Consider the following 15,458-nt stretch of genomic DNA (forward strand, 5'->3'; position numbering starts at 1 on the left):
TTCTGAGAAGAACGACCGAGAAGACCTCTGAGGCAAGAAGACATTCGTCCAGGAACTGTCATCATCCAGAAAGACTGATTATGTCCATGTAGACATTTAAGTGGATGTTGATATTGTAATTCATAGTTTATGTTCATGTTCTTGCATATAGTTGAATTGTGTATATATATGTTTGGTTCAATCATTATGTAATTGTCTTAAAAATGTATATATGTTATATATGTAAAACATGTCATTTTTGGCTTCGCGCCCAGATCACGCTGCCAAAATAGGACAGGTTGATTTTTGACCTCTCACTCAATCTTACTGGCTCGCCGTGCCGTTTGACCAGCAGAACTGTTTTAAGGCAATAACAATTTTCATAATATATTATGAAAATTGTTATTGCCTTCTTGGCTTTAGATGAGGTCAAACATAAAATTTATGCAGACGTTGTTTAGTGGTTTAGTCATGGATATGACAACCACTTTTATACGAAGCTGACAGCTACAAATTTCTAACAAGCCTTGACAACCTGTCAAAGTGTTTGAAATGATCAAAATTAAAACAGTTCTGCGAATGGAAAACAAATAACAAATTAAATAGTGTCAGGACACTCAAATCAGCACCCCAATAGATATTTATCAAAACATCAGACAAATTTTAACCCCTTTACCTTACTTAACAGCTTGTCAAGGAATGGTTTGGGGTTACCGCCCAGCATGAATAAACAATGGACAGATTCTGATGTAGATCAACCAATTTGTGCTACATTCAGGTTTACCTTCCCAAATACCAATCTGGATTCACACAAACTGCTGAATGATTGAATGAACTTTTCTTGCCAAATCATCAAAGAAATGTCATCTACTTAGAAATTGTTTATTAACTTTAGAATCCTCATTAGTAGCATTTGAACCTAAAGATTGAGAATGTCAATAATTAGTGGATGGGGTTAACCATCAGGATGAACAACAGAGACCACAAAAGACAGGCCAGTAATATCGCAGTGAATTCAACATTAACTAGCTGCTGATTTCAATTTATAGTTGGAATTAGTATCTGAGATGCATATAAATTGGTGAGTTTAAATTAGAATTAGGTTTCTTAAATAGCTGACAAGTAACAGCTTAGGTACAGAAAACAGTTTAGATAGCAAATCTGTTGGATAGATTAGAGTTTACATGCTGTTAGTTAGCAACATTTGCAGAATTTATAGCGCTGTATCTTTAGGAGCTGTATAGTTGAGTTAAATTCTCTCATCTTTCCCTGATCCATGATGTTAGCTTCAGGGGTGGTGGGTGATGAATTACTTTCTGAGTAGGTGTTATCTGTGGCTCTGTGCCGCTGGGCAGATCTATTTTACTGTATCTGGACAAGCTGGCATAAATCATGCCTTGCTTGATCAGAGGAAAACCTCTAAACTTGTACATGTAAGTGACTTTGAAAGTAGCTAGTATAGTCTTATAAGCATGTGAATGATAGAATGGTTATAGGACAGAAGGAGGCAATTAGGTCCATCATGCCAGTATCAACTCTCTACGAGCGCAGTTCATCTGGCCTCATTCCCCTGCCTTTTCCCTGTGGCCCTGCAAATTCATCTGCAAATCTTCTGGAAATGTCAGAAGAGTTCACCTCTGTTTGATTTCATTCACCTCAAACAGCCATGTTATTGGCTCTGATGATTTCAGGTTACTGGAAATGAAAAATCCAAAAGCAGCAGGCAGCAGATTCACTCCCTTTATTCCTCAGTTACCTTGTAACAAGTGCTTTGGTACTTTTTTCCAGTTAAGGTGTTGCAGGCTTACAAATATTTGGGTCTATGGCCTTGATGGTCTGTTCTCTATTTGGATGAGAATTATCCCCCAATACATCTAGCTCTTTGCATCCATCTTGTTTCCAGCTTTCACACACACACATACACACACACAAAATACAGGTGATTACTGATGTTGTAGAAATGTTTTAGTGGTAGGATTAAGGAATGAGCCGAGTAATTACAGGCCAGTTAGCCTTACCTTGATGGTGGGCAAATTATTGGTAGAAATTCTGAGTGACAGTAAAAAAGATCACCGTTTAGAATGATACAGAATAATTAAGGATGATTAGCATGTATTTAATAATAATGTTAAATTGTACCTGACTAACTTGATTGAACTTGCTTCTTTTTTTATTCGATCTTGGGATGAGGGAATCACTGGCTCGACCAGCATTTATTGCCCATCTCTACCTCTCTGAGAAGATCCCTTCATGAACTGCTGCAGTCCATGTGTAGGCACAAGCACAGTGCAATTAGGGAGGGAATTCCAGATTTTGACCCAGTGATGTGAAGGATGCTGAGTAATCTGGAGGGGAACTTGGTGTGTTCCCATGCAGTTGCTGCCATTGTCCTTCTAGGTGGTAGAGGTTGCAAGTTTGGATGATGCTGTCGAAGGAACCATCATGATGTGCTGCAGTGCGTCTTGTAGATGGTGCGCACTGCTGCCACTGCGTGCCAATGGTGGACCGAGTGAATGTTTAAGGTGTTGAATGGAATGCCAATCAAGCAGGCTGTTTTGCCTTGTATTACAATAAGCTTCTAGAGTATTGTTGGAACTGGACTCCTCTAGGCAAGTAGAGAGTATTCTGTCATTCTCATGACTTCTGCTTTGGGGGATTAGGAGGTGAGTTATTCACCACAGGATTCCCAGCCTCTGGCCAGCTCTACAGCCAATGTATTTATATGTCTTGTCCATAGTTTTTGGTCAATGGTAACCCGCAGGATATTGGTGGTGAGGGCTTCAGCAATGGTAATGTTGTTGAATGTCATGAGGCAATGGTTAGATTCTTTCTTGGTGTAGATGGCCATTGCCTTACACTTTTGGGATGTAAATTTAACTTGCCATTAATCAGCCCAAGCCTGAATGTTGTTCAGACATGTGCAGACTCTTCGTCAGAACTCCTGACTTGAAATGTTGGGTCTATTCTCTCTCCACAGATTCTGACAGACCTGCTGAGATATTCCAGCTTTTTTTCTGTTTTTGTTTCCGATTTCAGCATCCACAGTATTTTGCCTTTAAGAAATCAATGAACTGGTCATGTGGGTACAAAAATGGCAAATGGAATTCAGTCTGGAGAAGTGTGAGGATATACATTGAGAAAGACAAACTAGACAAGGGCACACAAAATAAGGGATAGGATACTGAGAAGTGTAGAGGAATAGAGAAACCTTGGAATGCATGTCCATAGGTCCCTGAGGGTGATTCTCCGACCTCACCGTGCCTGGCGCAGATCACGCCAATTCCGGAGAATAGCGTGTGGCCTATGCAGGAGATGTATCTGTGATGTGATGATTTTAGCTTTACTGGGCTCTGGATACAGCAAAATCTAAAATTGTTTTCAATTATTGAGATTCATAGATTTGTTTAGCTATTCAATATTGTTCCATAGGATGTGTATTGTGTTGCCTAAGGTGTTGGGCTCACTTTATAATGTAAATAACAGAACTGTACTTTTCACTAGGTTCAGCAAATGCGTGCACATCAAGATGAAATGGCTCGACTGGAAGCAGTTATTGCTGCACAGAAGAGGGAAAGAGAAATAGAGCAAGAGAGAAAGGAAAGGGAAAAGGAAATGTGCCGTAGAGCCATGGATAAAGAAAAAGTAAGGAGATTTCTCAAATGTAAAAAGTTGAGTTTGGCAGTCCACCCATTTCTCCTACTCTTGTAATTAATGGCAGTAAAATTATTTTTTAAAAGACTGATTTAAATGTACCCTTCTCATAGCTCTTGATGCAGCAACTCCGAAGGACTCACACTATTACACCACTATTAGCCTTTGAAGACTAACATCGAACAAAATTATGCTGCAAGAATTAAAATGGCTGAAACATAATTTTCAATTAATACCATTTTAGCAGCTTGTTGTGCACAATGACATCCCATAATCTGCTACCATGGATTGTTAAATTTAAAACAATGGAACTACTGCTGTACCTTTATTGAAGGTCTCTTTTACTGGCATATCAATTGCAACAGTGTGACTGATTGATTTTAATGGCTTCAAAATTGTTACTGTGCATTGGACAAGGTTTTGCTATTGCAGGACATTTGCTGGCATCAGTTGTTAGACTTGTCCTTTTATGTTTAGGTTCTTACATTTTTTGCATAGGAAGTTGCTGAAAGCCTGAGCTGATAACATCATAGTGAAACATTTCATTTGAGACTAACGTGAACAGAGCAAGCAATTGTGTATGTTCTGGAATAAAGGATTGTGAAATCAACTGTGCACGGATTATGAAGGAGGTATGAATTCAATGTAGAATCAATTACAGAGACAGAAATAAAGGGAAAGAAAGATTGGAATGCGAGAGAGAGAACAAAAAGTGACAGAAAGAAAGAAGTTAAAAAGGTAAAACAATTGAAACCTAAAAAATGAGTCACTGCACTTGTAATAATTAATATAACCCTTGCCTATTGCTTACTTTCACTCCCAGCTTTCAGGCACTCTACACAAGTAACAGTTTTATAATTGTAAGCCTCGACACCTGGGCTGGATTTTCAAAAGCCCCTGAAGGCATGTTTGGGGACAGACACACACTGAAAATCATGTCCCCTGTCTTCAGATCACATTACTGGATCGCAATACCTCTGCAATGCAACATGATTTTCAAAAGGAGGGCTGAGGGGGGTGGGTTTGTGACAACCAGCACACTTCCAATGAACAGAATGTTGAACTTATTCTGGAGATCATTAACAGCCTTTGGAGCAGTAGTATGCTATTTTCAATTGAGGGGCGCAGCAGGGATCCATAAGACATAGCAGCAGAAGTAGGCCATTTAGCCCATCGAGGCTGTCATTCTGTAAGATCATGCTAAATATTCGAAATACTATTTTTAGCATATTTAGCATGCTAAATACTATTTAAATTCTGACCCTGCCTCGCAGTCGACCCTGGGAGACGCAAACGCCGCACAAATGCTCACGGGAACCCCGCGAATCAGCCGACGTGTGATTCTCTCAGCCCGCTGTGCTAAAAGACTAGTGCAGCAGGTGGGAGAATCGGGGCCATTGTGTCATCTTCACCACTTGCCTTGCCACCTAGAACCATAGAATCCCTATACTGCAGAAGGTGGCCATTTGGCCCATCAAGTCTGCACCAATTCTCCGAAAGAGCATTTTACCCAGGCCCACCACCCAATCTTCTATCCATGCTAACAGAGTACCCCCAACACCGTGGGTTTTTATCTTATTAAGTAGCCTTTTGTGTGGTACCTTATTGAACACTTTTTGGAAATCCAAATATATTATGTCCACTGGTTCCCCCTTATCTAACCTGCTTGCTGTCACCTCAAAGAATTCTAACAAATTTGTCAGGCATGATATCCCCTTCATGAAGCCACGCTGACTCTGTTTGATTATGTTATCTATTTCTAAATGCTCAGCTCTTACATCCTTTATAATGGACTCTAACATTTTCCCAATGATAGATGTTAAGCTAACTGGCCCATAGTAATCTATTTTTTGTCTCCCTCCCTTTTTAAATAAAGGTGTTGCATTGGCAGTTTTCCAATCCCCTGGGACTTACCAGAATTTAAAGATTCTTGGAAGATTACTACCAGTGCATCCACTATCTGTGTAGCTACTTCCTTTAATATCCCATCAGTCGCATGGATCTTATCGGCCTTTAGCCCCATTAATTTCCCCAGTACTTTTTCTCTGGTGATAGTTATTCTACTTATTTTTCTTCCTTTTGACCCTTGGTTTTTTAGTTTTGGAATGCTATTAGTATCTTCCACTGTGAAAACTGATGTAAGGTATTTGTTTAACTCCTTTGTGATTTCCTGATTTCCCATTGTTATTTCCCCAGTCTCATTCTCTAAAGGGCCTATGTTCACTTTGGCTGGTCACTTCCTTTTTATGTATTTAAAGAAGCTGTTGCTAGTTTACCCGAATAGTTTATCTTCTCCCTCTTCATTATTTTTTGATCATATTTTGTTGGTCTTTAAAACTTTTCCAATCCTCTGGCTTACCACTAATCTTTGCCGCATTGTATGTTTTTTACTTTTCCTTTAATACCATCCTTAATTTCCTTGGTTAACCATGTTTGATTTACCCCCTTCCTAGAATCCTTCTTCCTCACTGGTATATATCTTTGTATGGGGTTATGAATTATTTTCAGAAATGTCTGCCATTGCTGATCTTTCCTGCTAAGCACCTTTCCCAGTTCACTCCACCAACTCTGCTCTCATTCCTTTATAATTTCCCTTATTTAAATGTAGCACAGCTGTTTCTGACCCAAGCTTCTCACTCTCAAACTGAATGCTAAATTCTACCATGTTATGGTCACTGTTTCCTAGGGGATCTTTTACTCTGAGATTTTTATTAAATCAGCCCCATTACACATTTGCCAGATCCAAAATAGCCTGATCCCTAGTTGGATTCACAACATATTGTTCGAAGAAATTGTTCTGAATACGCTCTATGAATTCTTCCTCACGGCTACCTCTTCCAAGAGGTAGCCATGTAGAATAAAACCACCCATGATTAAAGTACTGCCTGTTTTACATGCCCTCATTATCTCCTGTTTTATTCTCTGTCCTACTGTATAGCTACTGTTAGGGGGCCTACAGACTCCCCTTACCAGTTTCTTCTTCCCCTGTTATTTCTTATCCCCACCCATATGGATTTCTAATCCAAGATCATTTCTTGCTATTGTACTTATTCCATTTCGTACTAAAAAGCTACTCCACCATCCTTTCCTTCCCGTCTGCCCTTATGAAAAGTCACATACCACTTAATATTTAGTTCCCAGTTTCGATCTCCTTGTAACCACATCTCTGCAATGGCTAAAAGATCACACCCATTAACTTCAATTTGTGCTGTTAATTCATTTATTTTGTGCCAGATATTACTTGCATTTAAGTAAAGAACCATTAATCTCACCTTGTTACAATTATTTTCCCATTTTGACCCTATTGTGATCAGACACATCTCATTTCATTGAACAGTAAATGCTAATTTAAAATGATGATTGGGGCAATCTTGAGCCTACGTTTGCCATCCGTGCGAATGCTGGTGGGGTCTCAAGTTCCGGTGATGATCTTTAACTAATTGCTTGATTATTTTTTTCAAATATTTATTTCATTTTAGATATTAATTAATCTCAGCAGTAACTAACTGCAGGACAAATTTAAACCTTCAGAAAATAGACTTTGACCTACTGGATATTCTCCAGATATTCACCGATAGCTCACCTCCTCCCCAATTCCTACAGGTTAAATAAAGTTAGAAAAGCAAAGGAATACCGACCACCCTCTCCTCCTTCCTGAACTTCCTCTTCTCACCAAACTTCCACACTCTGTCCAAAACCGCACTCAGTGCTGATTGCAGAAAGAATGTCTGTATTTATATGTTTTGAACAAAGGGACTAGCTGAACCCAGGTACAGCAACAGACCAGATCGAGCCAGCTTCCTTAATTAATTGATTCTTCCGGCTGCTGCCAGTAGATAGCTTCTCACCACAGGTGCTTTTAGTGGGCCCTATTAGTGAGAAATGGAAATTTAAACTTAACTGCACAACCAGTGGCAGAGAGTTGCCTTTGGTGGTACTGAGAGGCTTACATATGTGAACAGTGATTGGTTGGATGCTGTAGAAGAATGTGAGGTTCTTGGCATCACTTGGGTATCAGAGGTGGGTAGGAGGAAGCCCTGGTGAATCAACGTTTGGCAGATAAGAGAGACCACATGAGAACAGGATACTCTGACATCAGATAGAGTAGTGAGAAGGAGTTTCAGCAAATGCATCTTCCTGGTCAGGAGGAGGCCAGATGAGTACTGTGAGAGGGTGCAAGGGAAGAAGACACTACATAAGACATCGATTATATTGTACCAACAAATGATAAAGCACCAGGGCTGTAGGAGGCTGTGCCCATCCACGTGCTTGTACATTTGTGTTTTGACTAACACTGAACTGATGACTCCATGGCTGTCTCCTAGCAATCGTCAAGGTCACTGTGACACTGAAGTTTTATGCATGAAAGTTATTTTACTTCACTAAACCTGAAAGGTTCATCTGTCTGTCTTTAGATAAAGCAATTTTATACTGAGAAGCGACAGAAGAGGGAAGAGTTAGAACAAAGACATCAGCAGCGACTCGGAGAATTGAAAAATGAAATGGCAGAGCAAGCTGAAAGGGACAGAGAGAGGTAAAGATGATTTGGCAGCTCTTGAGTTAAATGCTCCCTTCTTTCATCTACTGCCTTTGTTTTTCAAGACTATTGATTTTACCTTTGTTGTGAAGAACAACATACCAAAATGTAGATATATCTGTAGCACTGTGGAGCTGCGCATACACTGTGTTTCTCAATGTGAATGTGATCGGCATTTTCTCTCTAGTGATCGATGAAACAAAAGATTTTTCTCACCAATTTTCAGTACAGTGTGTTTCTCAGTTGGATGTAATTGGCTTTTTCAAGTGGAGAAGAAGATTATTGGTTTGGACAAAAAATTGTGTGTGCATTGCATTGAGCATACATCTGAGTATGCAATGAGAGCAGTTTCAAGGAGTACTGAATATCTTGGAGAGATCTGCAATCATTTGTGAACCTGAAACAGGTTTATTGAGACACCTTACTGCAATGTAACCAAAGCCATTAAATTAAATAACAGAAAAACTCCTTGGGATTTGTTTCAAAACTACTTCTCCATTAACCACTATCATCCACACAGAAGGAATGTAAAGAAAAGGTAGTTGATTACTGACAGGAGAACCATACCGAATACCTGGGCAGGAGGTTAATAACTGTTTGAATGGTTGACATCCATTTCACTGGCTGACACCATAACTGACTTATAGTCATTGGATTTATGAGCAGAAGATTGTATAAGTGGTGACTATATATTGTATTGTTAATGATAGAGTGAAACACAGACACGAGTTGTTGCAGAAACGTTGTCAAGAAAAGGAAGCATTAATTTTGCAGCAAATGCAAGAGGAAGAAAAACGACAAAAGCAGCTTGATGCTTACTGGCAAAAGGTACTGATTTTTTTTTTACTTGAAGGTCTTGACCTCATCATGAAGTCTAGTGCTTTCTAATTTTTGTTTCATTCATTTTATTTCATGTAAATGCATGCTGGTGATACATGTGCATTAACTAGTCAGCCAGCTAAGATGCTGAATTTGAATTGTGTATCAGAACAACAACCCAATGCTTCATGCAGGCATTAAGATGCCTAGTTTGATGTTCCTTTTTTAACAAGGACCGTGCTTCTCCGCCACAGTTTTTGGCAGGTTGGAAAGCCCGTGGGTACAGAGAATACAAAGCGAGTCCTCAAATGGCTTTTACATTGCGGGATTTTCCATTCCCTTGCCCCCTCCCCCTGCCAATGGTATAATGGAGTTCCCACCATGAAAGGCGGGAACCACATTGCCAAACATGAATATATCATTAGTGGGCTTCCCTGCTGTATCCTCTCACCACGTTAAGGTTTTAACCCCGTTGATGTGATGTTATGTTAGCGGGGTTTACAACAGCTTTTCTCAAATGAAGATCTGCCAAATGGTCCCCGCCAGGAATGCATAGGTAAGTATAGCTCCCAGGGCTATACCTGTATAGGGAGAGGGTGTCAAACCCAGGCAGTATCCCAATAGTGCCTTGGCAGAGTCCCTTTGGAATTTCCCTCTAGCATTGCCAGGGGGCAGTGCCATGAGGCAGTTGCTGGGAGCAGTGCCAGGGACAGTGTTTGGGTATTGCCAAGGGAGAGTATTCAGGAAGTGTCAGGGGACACTGCCAGGGAGAGGGAGTCAATGGGGTTTGTTCCTGCATGTCCATGGAGGATCCTTTTTTAGATTGGGTGCCCATCTCTTGAAAGCCCGCCAGTGTGATATCGTGGGACCTGCCTGCTTGATTTTTTTGCGTAACTGCCAAAATATATGGTAGGAAAAGCTGGCAGTGGAACTGGCAGGTTACACGTCGCTTTTCCCACCTGAGTTGACAATTAAAAAATGATAAAATCCTGCCCAAGATCTTTGTAACAATCAGTTTATCCAAGAAGTACTATAAGAGTATGGTTTTAAACTAACCAATAAGACATTGGCAAACCATTGAGAATCTGATGTCCTTTTGTCGTTAAAATCATAATGATATTCACTCTGTTCCCTCCTTTTAATTCTAATAACTGGCCTTCTGTTTATGTTGCTCAATGGCAAACCAATTTGTGTGGAGATCAAAGCAAAGCCTAATCTGTCTCACTTCCTTTCATAAACTAAGGAGGGGAAAGGAAATGGCTCATTGCAATGACCTCATTACCAAGTAAACTGAGATCAGGTGAAGGTACACAGACAGAAATAATGATCCTGAATATCTCTATGTTGATCTTAGCTTGCCAAAACAGCAGTAATGTCTTCAAAATGGCGTTTAACGACTCAATGCCCTGTTACCACTGACACTTTGCCTCCTGTCACTTTTACCAGGGTCTGCCACAGGGCAGCTAAAGTGCTTGCCTGTTTTAGGTGGGAATCCCCATTTAATATCAAGCACCTATGACATTCATAGGAATCAACTTGCACTCCTCCTCACTCTGCGATTGCCACCGCTCCCCTGGTTTACTTTCAATCAGCTTGAATTCAGTGAGCTACGTTGGCACATTTGTTTGGTACCTACCTGCTGACACCTCCATTTAAATGATACCTGGCGACTCAAAATATCTCTACCTGTTCACTGCTGTAACAGGTTGGCTACCAGTGTGTTCTGCCAGTTGATTACCCAGAAGTCAAAATTGATCTTAATATGTAAATTTGGTGGTTGAACAAAATTCAGAAGCATGGGTCTAGAAATTGGTTTGCATGTAAATTTTGGTGTGATTTGGGTGCAGTGTCTACTGCAGGGTCTAAAGAAACCGGTAACAGGGCCACAAGAAATTGGTCCACTGACCTCATTTGCATGCTACCAGTGAGCTGCAGGTGAGAGTTGTGACACCAGCGGCAACTTGCCAGTCGAGAAGCGAATCAAGATTGATCAATGGCTGAGGGCAGCAGGTAAGTCTTGGGGGTGCGGGGGCTGTAGTTGAGATGATCAGAGAGGAGAACATGCATAAATCAGCAGCTGTTCACAGTTTTAATATGGAACCAGGAAAAGCATCTTGCTTCTCCTAGCTCTGCAATCAGGTAAGTGTAAAATTTTGTACTTAACACTAGTTTGGCTGCTTTGTACCCAGGAAATCTGATGGCACACACGTGGCACATGCTACAGAGTTGAAATCCAATTTGTCAGAGGCCTGAAACAAGCATTAAGCCTCCAATTTGCATAAGCCATGAACCGAACGTGTATTCTGGTGGGCACCCTGGATGAGCACAAGGCACTTTAACCAGTAAAGCATATGGTCTTGCGTGCCATATTGAACTCTTCAGCCCCCATTTCTCATATTCTCATGATAAACAGGTGCGGTGCAATCTGTTTTCTCAACCTTTCTATTTTGAATAGATTTGTTCTGTAGTGCATTACATTATTTTAGAAAGTACTTAATTTAAATAAAATCTAATATTTAAGAGATGAAATTTATTTACCGTAAAGATCATATTCACTTATGATTCTAATACATTTCTGGAAAAGCCTATTTATATATTACATAGCAAGTAACTATCATAGTCTCTGAACTGAAACCCATGAATTAATTGTTTTCACAGTTTGCTGTCACTGCTCAGTTTGATCCTGTCAGGATGATGAGTGACACAGAAGCATCAAAAGCTCGAATTGGAATTGGGACACAAGAAGAATTTTTCCTCCAAAAGCCACTATTTTATTTGTCTACATACACTGATAAAGAGGTATTGTACAATCGCATTTCCTTGATATAAAGTACTGTTTGTCAAGGCTACATGTGCGGTAGGATAACTCCAGGGGCTAGTATTTAAAATTAAACAGCTGGACTTGTTCTCAAAATCTTTGTAATATTTCCTTTCAGCATTCTTCTGCCAGCTTTTACTCTTTAGATCAACAATAATAATTTGCAGTTACATAAAAACACAGATATTCAAAATAGAAATATGCCCCAAGGTACTTCACAGACACATAATAAAAAGGTGCTAAGCCAAAAAAGAAATGGTGATGTAAAGCTTGCTCAAAAGGTTGGGTTTTAAGGATGGTCTTACAGGAGAGAAAGTTGGAGATATGGAGGATTTTAAATAGGGAATTTCAGAGTGTATATATTAGGGAACTGTTTTCCAAATCCCAACTGTTAGCCACGTAAAAAACAATTTTTCCTCATGTCACCACAGCTTCTTTTGTCAATTAACTTAAATCTGTGTCCTCCTGTTCTTGATCCATCTACCAAAAAGCAGTGGTGGACTTGCACGCTTACCTTCATTTCTGGGGCCCCCTCCCAATGATGTCAAGCACTGCTCCCATAATACCCTGCCCCCACCCCGCCCAATGATGTTTGCTAAATTGTTCTTGGTCTTGTTCATCTTTCGTGAGAACAAATTATACCAGAATATCAAAGGAGGATTTAGTACAAGCCCTTGATGCAAGTGTCTTTTAAGTTTTTAAAAAAAAGAAACAACCTTGATCAGACACATCTCATTTCATTGAACAGTAAATGCTAATTTAAAATGATGATTGGGGCAATCTTGAGCCTACGTTTGCCATCCGTGCGAATGCTGGTGGGGTCTCAAGTTCCGGAAGTCGCAGCTCTTGCCGGCAAGAACACAATTTTGGATCTACCCTGTCCCTCGCCGGCGATATCATCAGGTTCACATTCATAACAGGTGTGAACCTGCTTTACATTCAAAATGTTAATCATCCAGACCCTTTGAAGTTTCAATTGTAGAAACTGCAAGCACTTAAAATCTATTTATCTTATATAAATAAACATGGTGAAATTGACAGAAAAGATCAGAGAGCCAGAGCTCTCAATCACTCCATGTTTTCCTTGGGACGCAAGTGTTTCAATAGGCTAATGCCTTTCTGGGCACTCAGCCAAGCCTCATTATGTATTCTTGGCTGAGAGCCCAGACATCAATTATTGTACTAAAACACCTGAGGTGGACATAGTATTTTTTTGAATGAAACATGCTTATAATGCAGCAACAAACAACTTGTGCACGAAATGTACATCTTAGAAGTGAAATATTTTTTATCTGGATGGGTAGGAGGGCTGGAGATGAGAGATGTATTTAATTACATTATTGTCATTTGATACTTGTGGAAATATTTTCAGAAGCTAGTCACTTCCTACATTATGCAGACTCCATATTATTATTGCATTTAATTACTCTGAATTAATCCTGCCCTCTTCCTGCTGGGTTTCAGTCCCATCACTCATCATGCACCCTCTGTTACCTGCCTAAACAGCCATTCTTTATTTTTAAGCACCCAGATGTGCCTATAACAGCACAAGCATCTAATAGAAGTATTGAATCCTACAGTGCAGGAGGAGGGCATTTAGCCCATCGAGTCTGCACTGACCACAATATCACCCAGACTCTATCCCTATAACCCCATGTATTTACCCTAGCTAGTCCCCCTGACACTAAGGGGTAATTTAACATGGCACATTTTTGGACTGTGGGAGCAAACCGGAGCACCTGGAGGAAACCCATGCAGACACAGGGAGAATGTGCAAACTCCACACAGTCACCGGAGGCCGGAATTGAACCCGGGTCCCTGGTGCTGTGAGGCAGCAGTGCTAACCACTGTGCCGCCCATGATTTGTGTAAGTGAGCTATTCTCCCACTGATGCCACAGGCGCTACTAGGATCTCATCCCATGGATTTCTGACACAATAAAGTTTTGTCATTAAACTTCTAACTGTCATATTTAACTTTTGAACATAAAAAACTGTGCACACGTTTATTTCTGAGCAGGTAGTAGCTGACCCTCGTGTTCGAATTGAACAAGCACTACGAGAAGCAGGACTCCACGATACTTTTTATGCAAGAGAGGTTTTATCAAAGATACCTCCAACAAGACCTCCAAGGAGAGATATGGAATCCACTCTTTTTAAGGATTGAATTTACTCAAGGTTTGCAATATTTTGACAGTCATTTTTTCATACAAAGTAGCAACGAGTTCATGTCTTCGAGTTATCTGTGACAGTTATCTAGTTTTTATGTCGAATGTATTGGGCAGCTCCCTTAAGGATTGTTTTCTTGTGACTTAAAGTAGGTCCAACATAGAAAAAATTGTATTAAAAAACAATTTAAATCCAAGGCTACATGGTATGAGGTAATTCAAAGCTGACTAATTACTCAAGGTAGCCAACCCTCCTGAATTATTGAAGGAGTAGCAAAAAATAATTAAAATGCAGCTTATGTGTAAATAATTTGATGAGCCATCACTTAAGAGACTTATGGCAAAGCATGTTGAATTATGGGAAATGTGGCCACATGGATAGAGATCCAATGGTAGAGGTTAAAAGGAGTTATCAGGAGTAGGAGTGTATGATCTGTGTTATTCCACAAGATAAGTACTGCTCTTATTAATGATAAAATGAAACTAAGAGCAGGTTGTCTTGTTTGCTCCATAAATAATCTGGATTTAGGAATTGAAGCAATTTGCTGATGACATCAAATTGAAGAATATGACACATCTTGATAAAGGTAGTGAAAGACTGCGGGGGAACATAAACAGATGACTAACTTGGCTGATGAAGGTCAATGGTAGAAAAGTGCCGAAACAGATGGTATATGCAGGTTTATATGGAGATTATTAAAATGACAGAACCAGTAAATAAGGCTTAAGAGATCCAAAAGGACTATGTAGAACCCAAAAGAATGGTTCTGGGGTATGGGATTGCGAATAAGGTGTTGGAGTCTGAGAGTTGTGGACAGATTATAGTTGAATGGGCAATTGTGGGAAGGGGTGCATGGTTGAAGCCTTCCTTTGCAGCAACTCCACGGCCCATGGAGCATTACTCAGTGGCAGTGGCCATTTTCGTTAGTTATGATGATGCTGCTGCTGGAGGGTTCCCCCCTCCGATCACTAGGACTTGCTTCCCTGGCACTAAAGCATTGAATCAAAATCCTACCCAGTTTTCAAGGGTGCATCAACATGAAAACACTGGCTGCAATTCTCCAATGTCCCGCCACTGCTGCCAGCGAGAATGGAGAATTTGGCGCTCAGCCAAATCTTCATTCTCAGCAGCAGAACTGGAGAATTCCAACCGTAGATGAGGTTGGAGAATCCCAGTCACCTTCTTTTTATTTATTGATACTGTTGCCAAGCTGCCAACCATCTGATTGGGTCAGCAGCCCTGAGAGGCATAGCACTGTGCTCAATTGCATGGCAGGTCAAGCAGCGGCCGTAATATTCCATTCAGGGTCCCGCTATCTGTTTGCTTTGACTCAGGACCCAATTATTGTGCCAGCAGCAGGACAACCTAGAATGAGGAAAGGATGTCACCAGAGTTAACGTTTCAGGTAAATGGCCTTGCATCAGAATGGGAGCTCTGCTTCCTTGAGTATTAGTTCACTAACGTAAATTCAATTCATTCAATTCATC

The 15,458-nt window shown here is 40.3% G+C and overlaps 1 protein-coding gene across 1 annotated transcript in view; it reads left to right on the forward strand.

The window, feature by feature from the left end:
• The window catches only part of LOC144504032 (coiled-coil domain-containing protein 148-like), a 103,511-nt gene extending 89,542 nt beyond the window's left edge, over nt 1–13,969 (forward strand). Inside the window, exons 11-15 of the mRNA XM_078229190.1 lie at nt 3,481–3,621; nt 8,046–8,164; nt 8,878–8,995; nt 11,645–11,785; nt 13,823–13,969. Coding sequence (XP_078085316.1) covers nt 3,481–3,621; nt 8,046–8,164; nt 8,878–8,995; nt 11,645–11,785; nt 13,823–13,969 — 666 coding nt within the window. The remainder of the gene's footprint in view (nt 1–3,480; nt 3,622–8,045; nt 8,165–8,877; nt 8,996–11,644; nt 11,786–13,822) is intronic.
• The last annotated feature ends 1,489 nt before the right edge of the window (nt 13,970–15,458 follow it).

Source organism: Mustelus asterias, chromosome 14 (assembly GCF_964213995.1).
Source record: "Mustelus asterias chromosome 14, sMusAst1.hap1.1, whole genome shotgun sequence".
Classification (NCBI taxonomy): Eukaryota; Metazoa; Chordata; class Chondrichthyes; order Carcharhiniformes; family Triakidae; genus Mustelus; species Mustelus asterias.